This window comes from Neoarius graeffei, chromosome 22 (genome assembly GCF_027579695.1).
Source record: "Neoarius graeffei isolate fNeoGra1 chromosome 22, fNeoGra1.pri, whole genome shotgun sequence".
Lineage (NCBI taxonomy): Eukaryota > Metazoa > Chordata > Actinopteri > Siluriformes > Ariidae > Neoarius > Neoarius graeffei.
Genome location: NC_083590.1, coordinates 32,217,345 through 32,243,672, shown reverse-complemented (window position 1 = coordinate 32,243,672; position 26,328 = coordinate 32,217,345). Strand labels below are relative to the sequence as shown.

The 26,328-nt window shown below is 42.2% G+C and overlaps 1 protein-coding gene across 3 annotated transcripts in view; it reads right to left on the bottom strand.

Annotated features, from left to right (window-relative positions):
* sfpq (splicing factor proline/glutamine-rich) overlaps positions 1 to 26,328 on the bottom strand; it is a 51,813-nt gene that overhangs the window by 14,162 nt on the left and 11,323 nt on the right. For 2 of the 3 annotated variants that reach the window (XR_009651207.1, XM_060904736.1), the window contains exons 5-9: positions 23,059 to 23,255; positions 22,888 to 22,972; positions 17,143 to 17,257; positions 16,963 to 17,011; positions 16,713 to 16,825 (exon numbers count right to left, since the gene is read on the bottom strand). Coding sequence is in view for 2 of the 3 variants with exons in the window: in XM_060904736.1 (XP_060760719.1) it covers positions 16,713 to 16,825; positions 16,963 to 17,011; positions 17,143 to 17,257; positions 22,888 to 22,972; positions 23,059 to 23,255 (559 nt within the window). In the remaining variant the exon portion in view is untranslated. Of the gene's footprint in view, positions 1 to 7,070; positions 7,583 to 16,712; positions 16,826 to 16,962; positions 17,012 to 17,142; positions 17,258 to 22,887; positions 22,973 to 23,058; positions 23,256 to 26,328 lie in introns of those variants that run through there. The other variant, XM_060904735.1, reaches the window with a different exon arrangement.

Here is a 26,328-nt window from a genome sequence, read left to right as displayed (position 1 = left end):
TACACGTTCATATGTAATGGATTTTGCTGTTCAAACTAGAGCATGTAATGTGCAAACAAATGTTTAATATTGACCAATGTAACAGATGTCTGAGGTGTAAAAATCGCTGCCTCTTTCTGCATCAAGTTGTGCACATTTTACATACACAAAAAAGAGGGAAAAAAAAAAGTAATTTACTGCAACGAATTGCCAAGTTTCATTCCTTCTGCATAACCTCATCTGAGAATGTGTTAACATGGTCAAAGAAACACCTTCAGCACTCTCCCCACTGAGTTGGATAAGTAATTCAGACGACTTTGGTTTTTACACTTTATAGTAGTATAGACTCAATTTAAAATTGACCATTAACTGACAATAACCCATAATGAAAAGCAAAAAACATTTACGAAAACTTTAGCAAGTTTATTAAAAAGCAAATCTCATTTCAGACAGTTATTCATTACTTCGGTTAAAACGCTCCAAAACTGACCTCAGCTCCATCTTGTTTGCCTTGTTTATCTTGACATGTCTGTAGAAATCATCTGGAGCCGTCCATCTGTGGCAAATTCAATCGACTGGACATGATTTAGAAAGGCAGACACGCATGTGTACAAGGTCCCGCAATTTACAGTGCATGTTGGACCAAAAAACAAGCGATGAAGTCCAAGAAATTCCATGATTAAAGTGTGTAGAAACAGATTTGGGCAAGGGTATTGGAAAAAAAAAAATTAAAAAAAAAAAAAAGTGTTCCTGGGAGCACAGTGGGCACTATCATTGTGAAATGCACCAAGTTTGGAACCAGCAGGACCCTTTCTAGGACTGGCGGTCATGCCAAACTCAATAACTGGGCAACAAAGGCCATAGATTAGGAAAGTGATCAAGAAGCCAACAGCCACTAATAGAGTCCTCTGCAGAGATAGGAGAATAGTACATTAATCATGTCTTTCGGACAGTGACTTGACGGAAGCCACTCCTGAGCAAAAGGCATATGGGCATGAGAAAAAGCTTCATTGGCCTGATGAAGTCATTTTAACACCAAAAAAAAAAAAAATTGAAGCATGGTGGTGGGAGCATCATGCTATGGGTGTGCTTCTCAGTAGCCATAACAGGAGGACATCATAATCCTTGTGACTCCGTTACATAATCTATCTTGTACTAAGCACATGACTAAAGGTTTGTTAGACAGCAACTTCCACTTCAGGAACATCTTTTTCCACTTCTAAACAAATCTCTACATGACTGTTAGGGCCTCTGCATGCTCTTGCGACAAGGCTTTCGCAGACAGTTGTAATTTATCATTGAGCGGGGAGTAACAGGCGTGCGCGATGTTATTCACCGCCACAACGCAAGGGGGCGCGAAGTCACTAGGAGTAGTTGGTGGGTGTGGTTTGTGGAGTGTTTATCCTCCGGTTACTTATAATGACTAGAACTGGAGTCGTATAGATGTACGTACTTCCTCACTTCCTCGATCAACCGCTCTTCGTGCTGCTCCATCTTCGCTCGTGTTTTTAAAAATGGCGGTCGTGAAAACAAACCAAACCGGGAAAGTAGGGAAGCGGAAGTGCGTGTACAGCGGATGTAGAGTGGACCAATCAGAGCCCTCTTGTCTGCGACGCTGTCTGCGAGGCTTCTGCGGTGGTCACAATTTTTGGGAGGTGCACGCAGAGCGTCTGCGAAGGGGGGGGGCTACGCAGACGCCATCTACGACGCTATCTGCGAGGACTGCGTTGTCAGCATAAATTGGCCTTTAGGCTGTAGTACGAATGCTAGCAGGATTGTTTTTAAAAAAAAAAAAAAAAAAAAGTTACCACCACTTAAAGGATATTAGCACACAATAGAAATCAAAATTATTCAAAAATCGATACATTTGACCATTCGTGGCAGGGGTTACGACATCACTTTCAGAGACGCAAAAGCCGTGATGCATGTGTTTCTAAAAAGACAATGACGGGGCACAAAATTGCAAAGCCTGCATACCAAAATTAACAGCTGCCTCCCATAATTCAACGTCCTTCAGCCTGTGACCAGGAAATCAATCCAAAGCTGCCATCTAAGTGCACGGAACTTCTTAAAATGCTCTGAGGAAAATCAATGAACGCTTCTTGATTAAGCTTCAGCAAACGGCATGCGTCTCCTTTGATAAATACGACTCCAATACTTTGAAGCAGTGGAGGCTTTCGGTTACTGATCAGAGTTCAAACTCACTGCAGAACTCTTGAGCAACCTTTACCTGCTCGACTTGTGTGCCAAAAGTTTGTGCTTTCCTCTAAAAGGAAAGAAAGAAGTGAGGAGGGGAAAGAAAACAAATCAGGAATTGAAACTAATAATATTAAAGCATTCGGGGGGGGGGGGGGGGGGGGGGGGGGGAGTCAATAAGGGATGCACCACTGGGTTTTCTTGTTGGAGAAGGAACCATCATGGAGGCTTCTCCCTTTGCAGACGAGGTGACAGATCTGGTGTAAAGATGGATGAGGGGATCCATCACCTATACTCCATCTTTATTTCGTTGGCCTACAGATATAGGTCAAATCCTTGAAGTGCCCATATATATGTATTCCCTCCTGTAGTGGTGCAGCTAGCAGAAAACGCAGATTCTTCTGGAGATTTAGCAAAACTTAGTCAAAGCTATTAATTTTAATTACATGTACAAGACAGCATTGCACCAAAACCTTCACGGATGGAGGATGCAGGGATAAAATCTGTCAAGTTCCAGTACACGCAATTTGGGACAGTCACCTGTTAAGGGAGAAAATATGCAGAGGACCAACAGAATACAAATGGCAAAGACATTTTTATAGCTGTGTTTAGTTCCAGCCATACAAGTAAACCACCCCATAATCATACTCAATCTGCAATGAATACTCAGACTAATAACTCGCAAAGTCTGATGGGATTGAGAACTTCCATTTTCTTGCACAAACAGTCCTCAAATGCAAGCCTTTAGAGCCAAGACTATATTAAAACAATTGCCCCAGCAGTCATCCTACAATCTTAAAGTGCATATCCTGGACCAATTTTGTGTGTGTTTTTTTTTTTTTAAATATATGAGAGTATGTCCCTTTACACACTCATCCAGAAGGGTAATTTTGCACAAGGCCATCTGTCTACAGCAGAAAAAACAAATACGCGTCTGGAAAAATCCCAAGGGAGTCTGGAGCCAGATTCGTGACGTCACGTGCAGGCTGAGAGCGCTTGCACGGTTTCAGTGCACAGCCTGTGTACACCAAGTTTAGCAGCTAGCGATTTTGCATTGAAATATGGAAAATGTCGCCTGAGCTTCTAAACCTATGGATTCATGTATCAATGCTCATCTAAAATGTACATAAATAATTTCTTCGAATTACTATGTATTCATATACATTTCTTTATTTAGAAGCGTACTGGCTACTGTAGGAGAAAGATTTCATAAGCTACACACATGGAATCTGCTAAGCAGGGTTGGATATACATTTAATGTGTTTAACAGGTCCCAAGATCTCAAGCCTGGACACACACATCCCTTGATACATGTGAAGTATTATTGCCCAGCGCTTTCGTGCGTCAATAAATAACATTATCCGTGTACCACACAAACACAGGAACACCTAATTTAGAGTATAGTCACTTCTTACCCCGGCAACAGTCAACTTGTGACTTGCCAGTTTTCTTGGTCTTTTTCTTGGCTCTGCTTGGTCCTCGGTTTTTTCTGGGTGCCTCGCATGAAGCGCTCCCATTTCTCTCTCATTGTCTGGTCTTTTGGGAAACGACGAGTACTAATCCCATCATGATTTTTGTTGCTACACCCTCCGATACATCTGTTAACCATTTTAATAATTACGTGATAACGGTGAAGAAATTTGCAGAAAACCACCAGGTCGTTTTCTCATAAACCAGCGCTGACGTAGGATTCAGAAAGAGGCGTCCCTGCACGCAACGTCACAAAAATCAATGTTTCCCAGGAAATCCAAATGCCAAGTTTTCAAAGGCGGACCAATTCACCTCAAATGGCTTGATTTCAACTGAATTTCTCTGGTATTGCGCAAGGTAAAAAAAAAAAATGCACAAAATGCAAAAATGCGACAGATATTTGACCAAAGTTTAATATAAAATAGGAGAATTACATTGATCTTGCTCCTGAATTTACCCATGATATGCACTTTAAGGTAGCACAGTAATTAAAGAGACTGATTCCCCCAGTTTTTGTAATATTAGAATTATACTTAAAGGCTTGACTGAATTCTTCTTAGGCAATACATGATCTTTGATTAACGTGACCATGAATTTGCCTCACTACATTAACAATATGACTACAGTTGTGTGTAGGGGGGAATGCTCGAAACCCATATAGCAAAATATATATCTAACACGCATTACCTTGTTTACTATGCCTCAAATTTCCTGAATTTTGCTTGTACAGGTAATTACAGTATATGCTTGATGTTTATAGACTGCGACCGTCTACAGGTCTTAACTAAAATGACATGTTCATAAAACAAATTTCAAGAAACAATTTATTGGAAAGCACAACCACGAAAATGACATTTAACAAACTTACCTACTGTAACTTTACAGGCAGGTTTTAAAAGGCTGGGCCTTTTTTTTTTTAAAGCCGTTTAGAATGGGCATCAAATTTAATGCATGCCAGACTACTGGAAAAAGTTCTTTAAACTTCTATTCCATACTGTGCATCCCAAAATGCACTCCAGGGGTGGACAAGTCATTGGCCCAGATACCCTGGACAAGCAAATTGTGTGCCTGGGCATTTTTTTTCTTTTTAAAAGGAGAACTGAAGGCAAATTTATCAAAATTCTATTTCTCATTTTATTAAACGTAGGAATGCATTTTTGATTGCTATTTTGTCACTGCTATAGCAAGTTATGAGTGTTTGAAATATGTACGACAATGACATCGTAGGACGGAAGGAAAACGTACAGCAGAACTCAGTGACCAACATCTACCAATGTTGTCAAAAAACGCGTGCACCCTTTCAAATGCTAACAATCAAGCCAGAAGTTTTCCTTGTGTCTGAAATCGCTCCCGACTCGCTATATAGTGCGGATGCCATTTTGTAGCGCTGTCCGAAACCTTACTGAGGACCATGTGGGAAATGCGCTCAGTATAACATGCATCACAGAAATGCATTCATGTATTTATTAATTTTGGAAACCACCAGCCGCCTGATCTGGCATGTTTTAATTGTGCGACAGTAATGACGCAAATACCAGCGTGACGGACGAGTCCTTATCCTGTTGTCTTTCCAGCTCTTCTCTACTTCATGTTGGCTCCAAGTCGCATGCAGGTTTTTTTCTAGAAAAATTTAGCATGAGGGCGCTGACCATGGCCAGGGAGCGAAGCGGGGGGAGGGATGGTGCCGGTTGTCCGTTCGTCCCCTCCGCCGTGCGAAGCCTTTGAAAAATTGAGGCTACAATGGGACATTCTGAAGCTATCTGAGAGGGAAATTGTAACGTCAACATTGAAAAAGAAAGTAATCTTCTGCCCCGGACAGTCTTTGGCTTTCTTCCGTTTCATGCTACGGGATGACATCTTTAAATGCCCAAGTGTCAACAAAAACAACTCACGAACTACTGCTGTCAAAAGCTCCCGCGCCGGTGGGTGAAAGGTCATTCAGTCTCGAGAAATCTCGCTCTACAAGTCAGCTGACCTTGTATGTAACCCATGTCAAATCTCGCGAGAGCAGCCGCGACAAGTAAACAACTAAATATGGCGCCTCAGTCTGGAAAACACCAAATCGGATTGTTTTTGCACCGTCTGGCGGTGTATCTACTATGATTGGAATATTTTTGGAGCAATTATAAAATATTTGATGATCAGACACATTGTCACGTGGTGTTGCTGAGATTTTCACGGAGAAAAGATCGTTTTGAGAAAGATTGCATGTTGTGCATACAAGTGCATGGCCCAAGTGTGACTTGGGGTTCAATCGGCATTTCAGTAAGGGGGCACAGCGCCCCTGTTCCCCGGTTTAGACAAAAGCCTGGTATGGAATAAATCACTGATGAAGCTTGCAAATCTCGAAATTAATCTAAAATGGAATGATATGGCAACCTGGCCACTGTGTAAACAGTTTTCAAAATGGCAGCACCGACACTTCACCAGACTTGGGCGGAACTTCAAACGTGAAGATTGCACTGACAAGCGACGCCTGCCGTGGACCAAACGAACTATATTCAACATGGCTAAAAACCGAAAAGGCCAATAAATGTAATATGCGCCAATACGAGTCACGATACAAGATTAATAAAACCGAAAACGCAATTGAACACGTTAAGAAAAAGTTTAAAAGTGACTTCAGTTCCCCTTTAAATTTCAGATACCCAGCAGAAAGAAAGGCTCAACAATATAAAGGAGAAAAAGAAGGGAAAATAAATTGTATTTCTTGACTTGTGCAAAACAAGTTCATTTGGCATGTAGGCCATGTTTACAGTGGTACATCACTGCTTGATCACTACAGCACAACTCGTAACGAGGATTGCACCACCTGCTGCACTACACACACCAATCAAGGCATAAAACTGGATGACTCGCTCGCATGGTGTTCAGGCTCCAGAGCCGACTGTACAAGTGAACACTTGGAGAAGCCACCCCTGATGGGACAAACCCTAGTCCTTTAGGTCACATCATTCAAACCAGCATTCACAAACTTGGGCAATTCAGCATCGCCAATTCCTCTACCTGCATTAACCAGACTCCACTGTCTTATACATGACATGTGAGGACTGAGTACTACAGCTTTTACACCGCCCACTCTGGCAAACAACTTTGAGTGCAAAAGTGACGTGCTAGATCATACTCACTAGCCACATCACCTTAGCTACCAGTTTAAAGCAGAGTAAGTCAGGTTTACAGGCGACTCAAAAGATATGACTGGGCAACACTTTGGGGCTTTTACTTCCCAAATGGGCTCGCAAACGCCGTTATGATTTGTCCACCCCTGTATTTATTAACCCTGTTGTACATAACGCTAAATAAAGTTCAAATTAACTGAACTCAAACTAAAGAAACAAACCCCAAATATTTAATGAATCAGATCCTCCTCGTCGATGCTTAGTGAATTATTAGGACTGACTAAAAACACTGCTAAAATGTTCAAGTGGGGTTTGAACCAAATGTACTCTTTATTGCAAATTACATGGATTTCAAAAGGTTCAATGGCACAGAACATAACCATAGAAATAGCAGAACTTACAAGAGTAACCAGCATAACAAGTAACATTGATTATATGTAGAAAAAGAGAAAACAATAGGATGTGCTGAGCAAGAGAAGCCTCTTACAGAGCAGTTCACTACTTTGATCTAATTTGAACACACAAATTACTTTTTTTTTTTTTTTAAAAATTGCCACAAAAACAAAAAACGATGGATCTTCAGGCTAAAATTCCAATGGTATATATTTTTTTTAAACTTAAATACATTAAGGACCCCAGAACCACTGGGAATCCAGGAACAAGCTCTGCTATATTTAAAAAAAAAAAAAAGTGCCACATTAGAAGCGTGGCTTCTTGGCAGGTCCTTCGAATTCCTCACGGACTCTACCAAATCCTGAATTGCCAGGACCCATGCTTCTCGGACCTGCAGTGCCACCTTGAGGGAAACGCTCATTTTGCTAAAGTTTTTCATACAAGGAAGGGAATTTGGCCGAGGAATTGTGGTTCGATTGCATCCATGGCAGGAAATCAAAAAAAAAAAAAAAAAAAAAGGGCAACATTGGCATAAAGTTCCATGAGTTCATATTTTGAGCCAAGGTTATTAAAGCGGGGATCCAAGGGAAACATTCGACGAAACCGTTCCAACACGCAGATCCACGGGTGCCATGGGGTAACATAGGAAAAGGAAAAGAGGGTAATGTATTTGTTAGCAAGAACCTACCATTTATTTTTATTTAAAAAAAAATCACTAAACTAGTTAGCAAAAGATTACTCATTTTAACTGCATTCAAGACTGGTTTGTTTGAAAAATTTATCCAGCCTGAATGTGAGGGTCAATTATTCCAGATCCCTAATGTTAAGCAGCATGTAAGGAATTATTTAAATTAAATTAAAAAAAAAAAAAAAAACCCCACCACAAATAAGGCTATCGGTCCCTCTTGTGCCATTTATAAAATTTTAAAGCTGCTCTTTTGAAGCATTTCCTGCAGCATCATTTTAATTCCTTGCAATTTGAGCTTTCCATAAAATCACCTTATATACACACCCTAAGGTCATGGTTTTCCACGAGTCATCGTATGAGCACTTTTACTTGGCTCAACTCCAGGGCCTCATTAAAAACAGCCCAATGATTTAAAATCGAGTTCTAGCAAATGGCTGCTGCATCCAAGCTAAAAGTTGGCTTACCATATTACACTTAATACAAGAACTGATTACAATTCATACATGATATAATTTTGGTGACAGCTCTTGCACTGGTTTCCTTAAAAGAAACCGAGCAGGTTTATAGGTACCCAGACTGATAACTTCAACCCAAGTTTTCAGATTAATGAAATTTTGGAAACTTGCCTGAGCAGTAAAATGTGTTTTGTGACTTAAGATAATAGGAAGACATAACCCCCCCCAAAAAACAAAACCAAAAAAAAAAAAAGTACATCAGGCAAACTTAATATACTGATGGATAAAAGAAGGCAACATGAGATGGCATTATAACCCGTTCTAAGAGAAAAAAAAAAAAAAAAAAAAAAATGATGAATGCTGCGTCCTAAATGCCCACCCAATACTTAGGATGTTTGATTACATCCATGAGAGCAGCAATGGGAACCGACACTGAAATTAAAATCCTGTAATGAATAACTTCTCTTTTCGACACACCCTTGGAATTCTGAAAATCACTTTAAAAAAAAAAAAAGTATACAGGTTTTCCAAAACACCCCCACCCACCTTGTCTAAAAATGAGTGTGCAAGAATTATTCCATGAAGGCAGCTAACCCAGTAACATTAACTGCCAAAACATTATGAAATAGGACTTGCCAAACTCCGGTATGGCTGCTTATAGTTTAAAACCCACAGTCAACCATCTGGTTTCTTCAACTTTTCACTCGGGATCCGGGGAAGAGAATCAACCTTGAAACAATGACTACATTCATTGTGATCAGTATTGATACTGTCTGATGAAAAATTTCATCATTTGACCACATCAGCCAGCCCTACGACTTCACATTCAAAAATTAGAAACTTTCATCCATTGTGTTTAAAAAAAAAAAAAAAACCAAAAAAACCCAAAAAAAAAACCTATATAGCGCGCTATAAAATTTTAGCGCATACCTTAGGTCACTTGACTGCAAAGACCAACAAAACCCCAAAAATAAACACTTCACAGCAAGTGCTCAGTACATTCCATTTAAAAAAAAAAAAAAAGCTTACCTGGAGACAGCTATTTGCATTCAAACCGGATATCCACTGTTAACAGCACACTAGTATGCTATTTACCTTCGTCAGACGAAGGTTTCATTCTGAATACATTTATTGCCAGGCACCACTTTTCTGCCCATGTGCTTGCTTTCACTGCTTCAGATGGGTTGAATACAGAAAGAACTTCACTGTGCTGTAATGTGTGACAAAGGCTTCTAATTCTAAAAGATCTCATCAGAAATTCTGTAACCATGTGATTTTTTTTTTTTAAACTAGCAATAAAATACACAAATCAATCGACTTCACTTTTATGAAGTTTAAACCTCGCCATAGAGATGAAAGTGCAGCAAAGGAAAAAAAAAAAAATTCTGAACTTTTGAAAGTCAAACTAAGGGTGTATTCAGACCAGGATAGTTCGATAGTTCACTTGCTTTGATCCGAACCAAATGTTTTTTTTATTTTTTCATTTTGGTGCGGTTCGCTTTCACACTGTACATTTTAGTAAGCGGACCAAAATCTGTCAACAAAGCCACGCACCCTGAGGTCGTTCAGCTATTGGTCAGAGACGACACGCGCACAAAGCGTTAAGTTCAAAAGTAGTCATGGAGGCTTTCCGTGCTGTTATTCTTTTTAATGTCAAAGCTATATGTTTTTCCAGTTTTTACTGTTTTCACAATTGTGCGATTACTATGCTGTTGTACAAGTAATTTATCAACGACGACAAAGGGCAAGGCGGCTACGGAGGATAGCGCTGATGAGCGCACGTCATGTTGCGACAGTTCTGGCTCTTCACGCAATAGATGAATTTCTTTTTTGCGTCGCTAGTACCGCCACTTTTCGAAAGAATGTCCCTGATTTTAATGTAGGTCTGACGGAGTTTCTTCACTTTTAGCCGACATTGTTCTGGGGAGCGCATGAACCCCTTCTTCATTTTCTCACTGAATACAGCAAACACGTCGGCATTTTTGTGTGTTCTCTCCAAAAGCTCAGATATGTGGACATCTGCCCATATATCCACAAGGGTACGCGTTTCTTCCTCGGCCCACGTTTACCCCCTACTCATTTTTTGTACTCTAGTCTAGCCTACCACTGGTCTGAATGACTGTTGTAAGGTTTCCTTGACAACCGAAACAGTGTTTGCACTTTGCGGTGGAGTGTCGAGACTCTGTTTCCCATAATGCTCGACAAACGACGGAAGCTCCCGAGGTACAAAAAAAGCAAAACTGTCGGATTAGGTCCGGTCTGCTTTCACACCTCCAGAAGATCCGCACCAGGGTTCCTTTGGTCCGGACCGAGTCCGACCTTGCAGCTCGGTTTCGGTCCGCTTGTTTGGTCCGGACCAGAGTTCGGTGGTTTGTATTCAGACCAACCCAAAAGGTCCAGACCAAGGGAAATTTGGTTCGTTTGGTCCCGACCAAACAATGTAGGTGTGAATACGCCCTAAGATTTTTTTTTTTGGGGGGGAAACACGTCCCCCAGGGGAAAAGAAAAAACATCATAACACGCAAAACCTTGCATTCTAGTACTTATTTTCACTAAAACAAATTATAACTTATGCCTTTCATGTACATTAATGATTAACATGTCAAAAAATAATTAAATTTAATTCCCCTAGTTAATGAGTAATTTTCAGGAGTGCGTTTAGAAAACGCAGTGATTTTCCTGCTACACAGTTCATTACTTGGAAAAATCAGACAGTTTAAGGTAAACTCAGCAAAATCCCAGAACGGTCCTGTTAAAAAGTAAAGGTCTGTTAGAGTTTCTAAAGCTTTCAGGTTTCAATGTTGGGGACATTGAGCCTCGTTTATCAATCTTTTAGTAGAGTTGTGCGTTTGCAAAAGCTAAAGTGAACTACAAATTTCCAATTCATATTTATGCAAGTTGAAGCCAATTGTTTACATTAGTTCGTATTGTCTGTAAATTTAAACACCAATGAAAACCATATTTCTCATGTAAATCAGGGCCGTGGCTAGGATTTTTCAGGGTGTGCACGCGCGCACCGACATACTGACTGGCAGCCCGAGTGCATTATATAACAAAAATAACTACCATTGCTAGTTTTAAGTAGCTTAGAAACCGGCTCTTCCGTTACTGCCGTTTCTTCCACATTTTCTTGATGTGTTCTAGAAATGGCACTAAAACGTAGCTTTGAAAGCCACAAAATGCAACTTCAATGGAAAAATATATAAATTGCTTACCTCTCTTCACCTCAAAAGAAGGAGGAAAGTTTTGCTTGTCTTGACATGGCGAATTATTAACATGAGGAAATACTTGCAATTCGCAACTAAAAAGTCTGCAGCTACACTGGCAGCTTGACCATGCTTTCTAGTGCGATTGTGTTGCGTTTGCGCAGAACGGTGTCAGTCCTGCGCACCTTGGCTCGTGCACCTGAAGGCGCGTCTAATGAGCTCCAGCACGTGCGCCGTTAAAGAACACCTGCCTTTAATCAATGAACTGTGTTTGGGCTATTTAAGGACTGCGCCCATGCAAGGACGACGTGAAGTATTACGCCGCGGCAAGGAACGTGAAAAATCCGAAAAATAAATTTCTCCATTCGGAAAACCGGAGATTTTCAAGAGTTGTCAAATATTTTTTTTTTCGTTTCCGGTTGAGAGTATGTCGTGCACGTTCTGGCTGCCGCTTCTCACCAGAGCTTTATTTTATTTCTTTTTCTATTTTTTTTTTCTGTGTTTGTGTAGTTTGATTTTTGAGTGTTTTTGTCCGCCGGTGGTGGTGTAGCTCCGGACCCAGTTTTGGGCGTCGGTTCCTTCCAGGCCTTGGTTCGCCGTGGGTGACGCCTGCGCTCCCAGCTGTGGGCTGCAGTGAGCTCGTTGCTCATTTTACATCGTGGTTGTCCAGCGCTCTGTGCTTTAATGCTTGGCGTGGTGTTCCGAGCGATGTTGTTCGGTGGTGTCGCGGCGGCTGTGCAGGCAGTTTGGGACACACCAGCGCTCTGTGTGGTGGAGCTGCTCTGCTCGCTTTGTGGATCCACGGCGTGGTGTTTGAGTGATGCTGCCGATGGCGTCGCGGCGGCTGTGCTGGAGATGTGGGACTTGTTTTCGTGCGCCTTTTGGTGGGACTGTGGCTGCTACACCACGGGAATTACATCCTGACCCTTACTTGGTGGACTTTTTACTTTATTTATATTCTTTTTTCCTTTCCTTGTCTATAATTGTAAAGCGTCCTTGGGTTTTTTGAAAGGCGCTATATAAATTCACTTTATTATTATCATCCGGATAAATCCAGAACACTTATCTATACAGCTAGATAACGCATACACAGTACTGACATACTAGTCAACAACTTTTTGCCATAGCAACATGGTTCTTAATCTAAAAAGACCACTTTCACTGAATAAAAACAAGCATGGCCAAATAAAACCCACACCCAACTTGAGAATGGCTCGTGATTGAGTTTATAGGTAGTAAAAAGCTCCCCAAAGCCTAGGTGAGTGTGCTCATGCACTGCTTCAATGACTTGGGTGCAAAATTAAGCCCAATGCTTGCATCTTCAGGGTTGCTCAATAATTTAAAAGCGATGTGTCCACTAGCCTCGGTAAGTCACGTGACGTCACAATTTCTGCCTGGAATGTGATATGTGAACCTCGGTAAGACAGCAGTGCTCAGGGACACTGTACTTTTAAAAGAAAATCTGTACACAGTATAAATCTTGAAATAGCTACAAACATGAACAAGTGAACACTTGAATGTGTTTTATATGGATATTACCGGTCAGTATAAAAGGAGTTTATTTTTGGGTTTTGTTAATCAGTCAATGACTCAAGGTTCCATGTAGAATGGCGTTGAACCCAAGCGCCAATGGCTGACGAATGAGCAAGTATAATCCAAACACTACACGTTTAAAACAAAAACAGATGAAGGGTATTCACGTAAGGAAAAACTTTTCATTCTCATACGTGTTGCATTTCTTTTTCCCATCCGTATACAAATAACCATGGATATCATGTTAAGTATGTCGGACATCCTCAAAACAAACGTATACCAATTTACAATAAATAATGACCCCCCCATGGATTGGATGCAGTCTTGAACCCTCACATTAAATACTAAGTACCAATGCAACACATCACAGAATAGCAGTTCCAACTGCAGGGTTGCAGAATCAAACGTGCCAAACCTAGCTACAACTACAAACACTAGGCTTGTAATTGTGTGCATATCTGGGGAACACCTGCACACTGCAATGCCCTTTGCGAATACACAGAAATAACTGCGAGACAGACAGTCCACCTGCTAATCAGGAACACGCTTCACTTCCTGCATTTTACGTTCATGTGTTTGGGTGTAGATCGCTGCTCAAACTCAGAATGCATCATTCACTCTTAATCCAAGGTCACACTATCGACACTGTGCATCCCCCCCTTCAGAGTATAAAAGGGCAAGGGTCACTTGACCATAAGAGAAGGCTTTACACAGTTAAGCAATTCTTAACTGTGTGAATGATTAATCGTTTCATTATTGTCCAAGGTTTTAGTTTAAAATGGGTCTCTGCATGACCTGGGGGATAAAGCGATTTTATTCTCTCATGAATTCCACATTTGTCTTCACACACCCAGCGTTTCTCCATCGAACCGTGCAGCTCATCTGAACTCAAGACTGCCTGGATGACCATCCTGATGTGCGTTCAAGTCACATGGTGATACCGTCACCCACTGATCTGGGTACGTGGGTGTTTTGACTGCTTCAGATGGGTTAAAATTTCAGTGTGCTCGAGTGTACATGTGACAAAAGCTGCTTCGTCATGACAGTCGGGGTTTCTCTGCGAGTTATTGGGTGGTGACCCTACAATTAGCAAAATACTCCCGAGAACAAGTCGAACAAAGCCAGAATTCAGTTCAGTTCTCCGTTTGTCTGCAAACAAGAGATTTGTTTCAAAGAAAACGAGCGAGTTGTCTTTTCTGAACACCAAGGTACAAACATTCCTTTTATGGCTGCAAACAGCACGCCTTTTGGCGGATGCCGCCTTTTTCACGGCTGTCTGGGGGACTTGTGCAAATTGTGCAGATCCGATGAGGTTGTTTTTTTTTTTTTGGGGGGGGGGGGGGGGGGGGGGGGGTTGGGTCTGCGTGTCTGCTTATTTCATCAAAGTAATTTTAATGCAGAATTTACTAAATAAGCAAATGCCGTTACAGTCCATGAAACATAGGAAGTATGAGAAGAAAAACAGTAAATCAGAAAGCTGCGCACGTAAAGCCAATTACGTAACTTACGTTGGACTGATGGAAATCCTTGTGCGTGCAGTGAAGTGCAGTCAGCAGCAGATAATGGCGCGCAGCCAATTGGCTTTACATGCGCAGCTTTCTGATTTACTGTTTTCTTCTCATGCTTATACTTCCTATGTTTCATGGACTGTAACGGCATTTGCCTTTTTAGTAATTTTAATACAGAATTTACTTTGATGAAATTATAAAATCAGACACTCCAACGCCCCCCTCCCAAAAAAAAAAAACAAAAAAAAAAACAACCTCATCGGATCTGCACGACTCACAAGTCCCCCAGACAGCTGTGAAAAAGGCGGCATCCGCCAAAAGGCGCACCGTTTGCATCCATGCGGAATCCAATATTTCTGTAGTGAAAATGCGAGCAGAACCCTGAGAGACCTGTGGCTAAATCTCAGATGTCTCTGCACAATTCATGACGGCATGAAAACGTTAGTCTGGCTAACGCGACTTCAAAGCTCTGCGAGCATTGGTCTGGCAAAGATATTAAGCCCAACCGTTTCCCAAAGCGCATGGTTGACCCGCCTCCCTGAAATGCCTCAGTTTGCTACTGGTCGAAGCCAGAAAAGGCTGTAACGAAGCTTAAACCAATCACATCACTCTTTCCTCTGACGTATGTGACGCGACAGAAACTGCTTGAGTAACAGGAAGGAGAATAAATACCTCCAGGGCTGCTCTTTGCTCCGTTTTCAATGAGAACTTCCCGTTGAATGCTTTCAATACAGCATCTACTGCTGTGTCAAAGTCTTGCCGCTGCTCCATGTTCGTAATGTTTCTAGTGAATGAAGCGCTTCCGGCATAGATTCTGTAAACAATCTATGGCTTCCGGTCGCAGTTCTACTACGTCACTGCCTTGAACACGCCTCTACCCAGGGCCGTTGGAGATGATCAAAACTGATTCGCTCCCGATTTTCCGGGAGCTTGGAAGAGCTGGAGATACCTTGCCTTGCCAGACTAAGCTCGCAACAGGCCCCCGTGTTGCGTCACACTTAGGATGGGCGGGCCCAGGCTATGAAAACGTGCCATTAATAGGAAGCCATTTGGAAACGGCCCCATTTTACTTAAATGTAAAATCAAGCTAAAATCCTGTTAAGCTTAAAAAAGGCAAGGGGACATAATTCAGCACAAGCATGTTCTTTATGGTACGACTCAAGGCGATGGAAATTGCAACAGGATGGAGGATTGAGTGAGTATTTTATTTTTGATTTCACCGAGCTGCACTGCCAGATGGAAAAAGCGCCCTTGTTCCTGAGACCTTCACACACCACAATAAGCAAATGAAGACTTGATAAAAATCACATCTGCACAACCTTGGAGGGAAGGGAAAAAAATATATATATATAAAAAATACCAACCTATTGCCACCATAACCTAAATAATGGTTCACACCAATAACTCTCCTTATTAAAGTACGGATCAAGGAAGTGACTTGCATGTGTAACTCATCAACTTTTTGGAAAACTGGGTAGAAGATTAGGCCTTAGTCAAACATCTTTACCAAGGACATAGGAATCAGAGCCAACACACTGTTTGGCCTCCATCAGCTCATCCAAAAGCTCAGTACTCTCAATGAGTTTCCAGGTTAGAAAATAAACAGAAAATATCCTTGCTTTTGAATCTATCTGCACTAAAACCCTTCAAAAAAAGTGTTTCAACTACAAAAGTGCCAGTTGGTCCACTCCATAAGGAAGTCGTTACAAGCTTGCCCAAATCAAAATAGATTCGGAAACTAGAACGCACGATGATTAGTCCATAGGGTTTCCCAACAAGACAGGAGGAGTCCAGGAGCATGTGTGTTACAAGAAGCTGCAGAAATTCATAGACTCAACCCAAAATGTGCCTGTCTTCATCACCACACCAGACAGGACTTACAAAGCAAATGTACTGAGCAAGCCATAGTCCACTGTTTCGGGCTTTAGTACAGATAGACTTTATAAGCAACTCCGAAAGACTGCAGGGAAACCTGAGCATAGTGGATGAGAAGGGTTTTTGTTTTTCTCCCCCCCATACATTGGACACTAAATAAATCTGCCCGAACCCTTACTGACAGAACTGCAACCATTCTGCCGATTAAAAATGCTAACACGGCTGCAACCATCTCTCTCACACACCCACCCACTCCACCATTCACACACTTCCACCACAGGATACGTTACCATTTCGTTGGACACCATGCCCCCTGTCACTGGCCCACCAAGTCCCTGGTGACCATGATCAAAGCTCATTCTGGTCAACGGGAACTTCGGGCTGTTGGAGCCAAATTGCATATCTAATAAAAATTAAAAGAGTAATGAGTTGGACGAGGCATAATACTCAACTCACAATTCTGGAAAGAGCAGCACCAAACCTTTTTTTATCCCATCCAATTTAACAACATGACGCCAAAACCAGGACAATTATATTCACCTGCCAATCCAAGTCCTCCTCCAGAACTCATCCTCATCTCCCGTTCTCTCTGTAGAACACCAGATTAGTGATTTATGTAGTCAACAGTACAAGTCTCCATGCAAAAGAAATAGTGGATGCCACACAGTTTATCCAACAGCCATACTGACCCACACAAAACAGGGTGAAATACAGACTTACATTCTCCATGAAACCACCCATTCTGTAGGACTCCTCACGCTTGCGCCTCATCTGTTCTTCCATTTCTCTCTGCCGCATCATTTCCTCCTCCCGTCTGCGGCGCTCCTCCTCTTGCCTGCCAAACAGAATATTAGCAATGACAAACGCAATAGAGATCTTGCAGTCACATGACCGGAAAGTACACAACCGCCATCGTGTCGGTCAAAAACACCGCTGAATACTGCTGCACTCGTGTACAGAATGGATCAATTTCAACCGACGGACTACACGGCTCATTTTTCTAATGAATAGATAACTAGATACATGTCTAAAATAAACGATCTACAGATTTGTGACCCTTATGGCTTTCTGGACGGAGTTTTCACGACCGGATTTTGAACTGCTAGCGGAATACACACAAAAAACAAAAAACGTGCACAGGTAGGGAGAGCTTGTAGCCGCAGCCGTTGTAGTAGAATTGTATATAGTAGGGTTTTCCAGAAGAAAAGGTAGAAGTAAAAGCAGAAGTAGAAGGCGGAATATGGCGTTTGACCTACAAGATGGCATCTGTCACAATCTGGATCGGCTGTGACGTCACATGCAAGATCTCTATTGCACTGGCTATGGAGCAGGCCAAATTCATTTGTATTAGTTCTCACAAAATACTTTGTACCAAGAAGACACCAGAAATGGGGAAGACCAAGATTTTTTTTTTTTTATAAAACTTTAACCCCTTGGACGAGTCATGTACGTCATGAAATCTTTCACCGCTGTGCCTTACGATATACGCTACTCGCCATAAACACCTTTTATGTACCTTCGGGACGGCACAGTGGTATAATGGTTAGCACTGTCGCCTCACAGCAAGAAGGCTCCGGGTTTGAACCCAGCAGCCAGCAAAGGCCTTTGTGTGGCGTTTGCATGTTCTCCCCGTGTCTGCGCCGGTTTCCCCCCCACAGTCCAAAGACGTGCAGTTAGGTTAACGTGGGGCAGCCTTGGGCTGAAATGCCCTCGAGCAAGGTACCGAACCCCTGACTGCTCCCTGGGCACTCTAGTATGGCTGCCCACTGCTCTAGATGGGTTAAATGTAGAGGATGAATTTCACTGTGCATGTGACAAATAAAGGTTTCTTCTTACATGGCACATTACTTTTACTTCACAGTGGCACATTACTGCGAGTTGGCCTAGTGGTTAGGCGTGTCTACCTCTTGATCGGGCGATCGCGAGTTCTATTCACGGTCGGGTCATACCAAAGACCATCATAAAAACGGTACACAGTTATTTGGAATACATGCACCCTTGGCGTACATTGTGTTTAAGTACAACCCCAATTCCAAAAAAGCTGGGACACTAAACTAAAAAACAGAATGCGCCAATTTGCAATTCATGTTAATCCTATATTTCATTGAAAATAGTACGAAAACATATCAAATGCTGAAACAGAAATTTTAATGTTTTTTGAAAATATGCTCATTTTGAATTTGTCAGCAAGATGTTTCAAAAAAGTTGGGACAGGGGCATGTTTACCACTGTGTTGCATCACCGCTACTTTTAACACTAAACGTTTGGGAACTGACGAGACCAATTGCTGTAGTTTTGAAAGAGAAATGTTGTCCCATTCTTGCCTGATGTACAATTTCATTTGCTCAACAGTTTGGGGTCTCCTTTGTCATATTTTGTGCTCCATAATGCACCAAATGTTTAAAATGGGAGACAGGGCTGGACTGCAGCAGGCCAGTTTAGCACTCGGACTCTTATGATGGAGCCATACAGTTTTAATATGTGCAGAAAGCATTTTGGTATTGTCTTGCTGAAAGGAAGGTAGGTCTTCCCTGAAAAAGGATTTTGTCTGGATAGCAGCATATTGCTCTGAAACATGTATATATCATTCAGCATTAATGATGCCTTCCCAGATGTACAAGCTACCCATGTCATGTGCACTAATGCACCCTCGTACCATCACAGATGCTGCTTTTGAACTGTGCACTGATGACAAGCCGGACGGTCCCTTTCCTCTTTAGCCTGGAGGACGTGGTGTCCATGATTTGTAATAAGAATTTCTACTTTTGATTCGTCAAACCTCGGGACAATTTTCCACTTTGCCTCAGTCCATCGTAAAAGAGCTCGGGCCCAGACAAGGTGGCGGTGTTTCTGGATATTGTTTATATCTGGTTTTAACTTGCATTTGTGGATGCAGTAATGAACCGTTTTCACAGACGATGGTTTTCTGAAGTGTTCCTGAGCCCATACAGTGATTTCCACTACAGACACATGCCTGCTTTTAATGCAGTGTCTCCTGAGGGCCTGAAGATCAGACATCCAATGTCAGTTTTCAGCCTTGTCTCTTGCATACAGAAATTTCTCCAGATTGTCTGGATCTTTTAATATTATGAACCATAGATGTGAGCCCCAAATCCTTTGCAATTTTACATTGAGGAACGTTATCAAATTGTTGCATTGTTTGCCCATGCAGTCTTTCACAGAGCCGTGAACCCCTCCCCATCTTTACTTATGAAAGACGCCGCCGCCTCTCCGGGATGCTCTTTTTATACCCAATCATGTTACTGACCTGTTGCGAATAAACCAAATTAGTTTTTTTTTTTTTGCATTACACAACTTTTTCAGTCTTTTGTTGCCCCGTCCCAACTTTTCTGAAACGCGTTGCTGACATCAAATTCAAAAAGTGAGCATATATTTTTCAAAACAGAATAAAAAAAATTTCTCGGTTTCAACATTTGATAGGTTGTCTTTGTACTATTTTCAATGAAACATAGGGTTTCCATGATTTGCAAATCTTCATGTTCCGTTTTTGTGTTTTACAGAGTGTCCCAAATATTTTGGAATTGGGGTTGTACTAGTAATTCATGTTTATGGACAGGTTCTCACTGACAAAACCCGTTATCTTGCCTTTTTTTTAAAAATGTTTTTGATAACCAAAAAGTTATTTTTACTCTACAACGGTGTTGTGATTTTCCTATACAAATATTAAAAGTTTTGAACAAGTTAGAGAAAGATCAAAACATCCCAATTTTGACCTATTTTTGTCCTATATGCCCAGCACATTACAATTAATTACAGGTGGCAGCCAAGGGGTTAATGAAGCTCACCCACATGTGATTTCTGAGAAGATAAATGAATAGATATGCAAATTACTGGTCACAGCAAGCGTGGTTAAATGTTGGTTTTAAATGCTCCTGACGTCACCCATCGAATGAACAAAAATTATTAAAACCTTTCCAAGTTAATACACCCCCACTATCTCTGCCAAGTTTGCATTTATTTATACATACATATAACATTCTCCACAGGCACTTTTAAAGCAGCGCACCGCCACATTATAATTGACCTGCCACCCAAAAAAATAATAAATAAATTTTAAAAAACCCGAAACTTCATCACCAAATAAAATCATACCCACTTTATTGTAATTCTGTAACTAACACGCAGAAGACCATTAAACGGATGCATACAGGGCTACCTGAAGCGGCCACGCAACTGCAATAGAAAACCATCCGGCCAGCTGCACACAGACTGTGGTCTACCCCTGCATTACACTACACCGACACAGTAACATTGGAAGCTACAGCTAGCCAGCAGCTAAATAACTTTCTGGGTGCACAAGCTTGTAGTGTTATTGTGCAACGGTTATGCTTATCTACCGTCTTTTCTGACCATACACAGTTACAGTAATCATAACAGTGCACACATATGGCCCTTTTCCACTACCCTTTTTCAGCTCACTTCAGCCCGACACGGCTCGCGTTTCGACTCGCATTTCGATTACGAGAATTTATGAAGCCTTATGCGCCTCGCCTCATCTATACGCTCTTGCCAGTATCTGTTGGTGTTGTCGGTGACAGCAAGCCACAGCACCAAGACCAGCAACACTAACGACTCCATGTCCTCCATGTTTATTGTTTACTATCCGGGTCGTGAGACTACCGCTTAAAAGGTCACTGATGTCACTGTTTGCGCCGCTTAACGACATCATGTGACGTCCACCCACTTTCGCTAACTCCACCCAATGTGTCCACCCACTTCCAGCCAGCACGGTTCAGCGCGGTTGTAGTCGAAATGCAACTCCAATAGCCTCACTCAGCTCGACTCAGCCGCGTTGGTAGTGGAAAAGCGGCAATACACTAGTTAATAGGGCCGTAACAATATACCCAACTCACGATTCGATTTGTATCGCGATTTTTGACCCATGATTCGATACACCCACGATTTTTTTTTAAATGTATTTTTAAAGTAGTAAATTTGACTTAACATTTACTTACTTATATTAACTATTTAATAACAAATAATTCAGACCACTGCAGAGAATGAGTAATATGTATGCAAAAATGAACAAACGTATATCCAAAGACTGTTTCATTTCTCAAAATAATACTGTTGAGCCGGAAGCTGTTTTTTTTTGGTTCTGAAAAAGTCATTTTTCCAAATCGTGTAAATCCGTTAAGATTTTTTTTTTGGGGGGGGGGGGGGGGGGGCTCTCTCACTGTCTCACTCTCATTGGGCCAATGATTTTCTGTGATCGCAGAAAACAGATGGAAATTACGGAATTTTTATAGTGACATTGCTCGCGTGTCAAAATGTAACTGCCGCAGAAGGCTTCCGCCCAAGCAGACATGCCTTCAGTGTTGCCAGATATTGCTAACGTTTTACACCCCAAAATATGTTCAAAACCAGCCAAAAAGCACCTAAACCCGCCCAATCTGGCAACACTGCATGCCTTTCCGGTCAAGTGATTGTGATTGGCTTGTGGCACACCTAGCCAGCCAATGAGCTGCTTGTTTACAGATTCGCTCCCCACGTCGCAACCAGAATGGCGACCGCTTAAAAGAAACGAATGCTCTGCCAGTTGCGAGTGTGGACGTTGCGTGACTCGCAGAAGATTGTCGCAGGTCGGCGAAAAAACGACTTAATCAATATAAAAAATAAAAGTAATTTAAGTAAGTTTAAAATGTAATTTAAATAAAAAGTAAAGTATTCATAAATTGAAGTTTGGAAGCGCCTCTGTTTTTGGGCTGAGGAGAAGTTTGAAAGGCTGTACCACGATTCTGCTTTCTTGTATCGCGACACAGATCGTGGCTCTGTGTATCGTGATTTCGATACGCATATTGTTACAGCCCTACTAGTTAAGTTCAGGTCTTTTATTCTACGCATCTGTGATCGCGTAGGCGAGAGCTGCATTTTCCCGTTGCTTCAATGTGGTTGTTTACTGCAGGACTTCCAGGTTCTTGGGTCAAAGGACAAGAACTACAGAGGCCGGGGTGGCTTTGTCGTGCCAGACTTGGGCATGCACAACAGCTCCGGCATGGATCGTAATGGTTTCACCCAATTAACATTTGTATTGTTTAAAAAAAAAAAAAAAAACAACCCACATTTATTGTAATTAGGCATTTTGTTCATGCATGGAAGTTGATCTATTTCTCAAACCAAAAAAAAAAAAAAAAAATTCAGGGATGCACAACAGGCACATCAGTCTCTCTCAACTGAAATGTCAAATGAGTCTCACATTGACATATGTAGAGTAAAAATGTGTTAATTTTTGTCAAATAGTAAATAGTTTTAACAATGATTTAACATTTCCTATCCATTTATTGACCAGTTTCACTGCCCCCCCCAAAAGCCGAAAGTCCGTCAGCCTGTACTTTGATATACACTTAATGAAAACTATAAAATTCAATCCATTTTAAAATTAAGTTCAAGATCAAAATCATGACATCTCAAAAAAAAAACCCTGGGATAAACAAAAACCTCTACCTCAGCTGCATCTCTTTGCGTTTTTGCATTTCCTGATTATGCATCTCTTCCATGCGTCGCAGTTCTTCTTGTCGCCTAAGAAGATCTGAAAGAAGGTAAAAACTATGTAAACTTTCATCCAACCACTAATGTCAAACACCTAACACACTCATCAACATAGCAGACACTTGCCCTGTCGAAGCAAGTTAGCCTGGTGCTCATGGTAGGCATCGTCCATTTCTGCCTCCAGCTTCTCACGGGCTTCACGGATATTTTTCTCCACCTGCTGCCTCTGCTGTTTCTCCATGTCATCGAGAGACTTCCAGCGCTGTGAGTATTCAAACTCGAAGGTGCCTGGTCTGGCAAAACGTGGGGGCTGCTCTCTTTCTCTGAAGATTTAAAAAGGCGTCCATGAACGACTAATTAAAAACTCCATTTATATTCTATTCATCTGCTCGCTGGGCAGTGTTCGCATGGCTGCCCACTGCTCTGGGTATGTGTGCATTCACTACTTCAGACAGGTTGAATACAGAGAGGAATTTCACGAGTGTACATGAGATGAATAAAGTTGTTCTTTCTGCAGAAACTGCCAAATTAACCTTTTCCCAGAGATGCCTACCCCAAATTTTGAATTTCAGTATTCTTGAAAACATTTTTTCAGTATATTGGAATGACTTTCAGTAACATTAATTTATGCACGTTTCCATTATAAAGAGGTGTATATACCAATATGTTTAACATTTAAATTATTAAAAAGTACTGTTTTGTGTGAATTTAATAAACAAAACGCGAGCAGCCATCTCAACTGAATTTCCACTCAACAAATTTCTAGAGCATACAATAGATCACATTTTTATAAATACAATAGTGTTCCCTGTTTGCAGACATTACGGTTGACTACCAATCATTGGTATTGAATGTAACTCCTCAAAAGTATTATATTATATTGCCTGGCAAAATGTTCTACCTGTTAACGGATTCTAATAAATTAAAAAAAAAAAAAAAAAAAAAAAAAATTTATTTCATGCCAAAGAGAGTCCGACATTGTTATCTTAATGTCCAATATATAAATACTTCAGCATAATGCTTCAGAAGAGACATTGAATAAAATGACATTTATAATTGTATTTAAAACAGTGGAATGATCAATTTTTTGCCACAATCCCAACAGCACTAATCATAAAATTCTGTTTTTGATCATACTACATGTACATTTGCACTTGCAACACTGAAAAGACTTTGAATTAAAGAAGTACAGCCAGTGTTTGATATTTCAGTGACTACGTTTACATGCACATCCAAATCGAGCTGCTGTCGGTAATCGAGCTGAAGGTCCCAGCAGGGTGCCAGAGAAATCCAATCCTACGCACAGTGTTTAAATCGAGCTATTGTTATGAGGTGCATTGTGCACCCGAGCCACAGGTGGCGCTACACGCCCCATCGTGTTGGTACACTTCCGGTTTGTCGTCATGAAGAAGAGCTATTCAAGCGTATAAACAAAGTGACTACAGGCGGAAATTAGCATGTACTGCTATAACCTGGTACAGACATCTGTCCTTACCACAAGGATAATGTTTAATTTGTGCACTGTCCCTTTTAAAAATAAAATAAACTCTCAACTCTAAGAAGAGTGTTTGTAGTTTGTATGTATGAACAGAAGTGTTCCTAATAAACTGGGCGGCTAAGGTGAAGTGTCATGCCGACCGAGGCTGTTTTTTTTTTCGACACAATTCACAGCTATGCAACAGCTGTACAGATGTATTTGGTGATACAGTAAGTGAGCTAAATTTTAACAGTGCAAACAATGCCACAAAAAGAAAAGATTCATGCCGTTGTCATGCCGACTGAGGCTGTTGTGTTTCCCGCTTGTGGTCTCGTCACTTCCGGAAGGGGCAGTGCTGAAGTAAGTAGCTCGAATACGTAGCTCGATAGGGTATACATGCACTAAGTAGCTCGGCAGAAATCGCATAAACTAGGTCATGTAGCTCGATTCCAAGAAATCAAGTTCGGTTCAATTTCAGCCGAATTAAGGTGTATACATGGCATTTTGAACTTCGATTTCAGTCAAGCAACGGCAGAAATTCGATTTTCTCTATGTGCATGTAAACGTACTGAATGAATAAAAATCAGACATGTAAAAACAAACTGAATAAGTTTAACTCACATTTCATGGCACTAATCGGCAAGTTCAACTCCAAGCACAGGTCAACCATCACCGCTTCAGCACGGGTCACGTTCCGTGTCTTTTCATCCACAGATTTCATAAAAAACTGCTGGATACCCCCAGATTTACTTTCCGCCTGACTCGCCATTTCAGCATACTCCATATGTTTTTTGTAGTTGACATGCCGCGTGCAGTCATCGCGACCAGCATGTTAATGTCAGTTCTACACAGTTTGCAGTGCGCGTATCCATTGCCCTTTTGACTGGGTGTAATGCAAGGCCATTCTTCCGTATATTGTGGGAGGAACACCTGAGACCTGTGCTTCACTTGTCCCGATACTGAGCGTTTCATTTCCACTATTGAGAAGCAGCACCATGCGTGTGCGGCATCTGCGCATGTCTCACACCGCGTGTGCGGCATCTGCGCATGTCTCACACCGCGTGTGCGGCATCTGCGCATGTCTCACACCGCGTGTGCGGCATCTGCGCATGTCTCACACCGCGTGTGCGGCATCTGCGCATGTCTCACACCGCGTGTGCGGCATCTGCGCATGTCTCACACCGCGTGTGCGGCATCTGCGCATGTCTCACACCGCGTGTGCGGCATCTGCGCATGTCTCACACCGCGTGTGCGGCATCTGCGCATGTCTCACACCGCGTGTGCGGCATCTGCGCATGTCTCACACCGCGTGTGCGGCATCTGCGCATGTCTCACACCGCGTGTGCGGCATCTGCGCATGTCTCACACCGCGTGTGCGGCATCTGCGCATGTCTCACACCGCGTGTGCGGCATCTGCGCATGTCTCACACCGCGTGTGCGGCATCTGCGCATGTCTCACACCGCGTGTGCGGCATCTGCGCATGTCTCACACCGCGTGTGCGGCATCTGCGCATGTCTCACACCGCGTGTGCGGCATCTGCGCATGTCTCACACCGCGTGTGCGGCATCTGCGCATGTCTCACACCGCGTGTGCGGCATCTGCGCATGTCTCACACCGCGTGTGCGGCATCTGCGCATGTCTCACACCGCGTGTGCGGCATCTGCGCATGTCTCACACCGCGTGTGCGGCATCTGCGCATGTCTCACACCGCGTGTGCGGCATCTGCGCATGTCTCACACCGCGTGTGCGGCATCTGCGCATGTCTCACACCGCGTGTGCGGCATCTGCGCATGTCTCACACCGCGTGTGCGGCATCTGCGCATGTCTCACACCGCGTGTGCGGCATCTGCGCATGTCTCACACCGCGTGTGCGGCATCTGCGCATGTCTCACACCGCGTGTGCGGCATCTGCGCATGT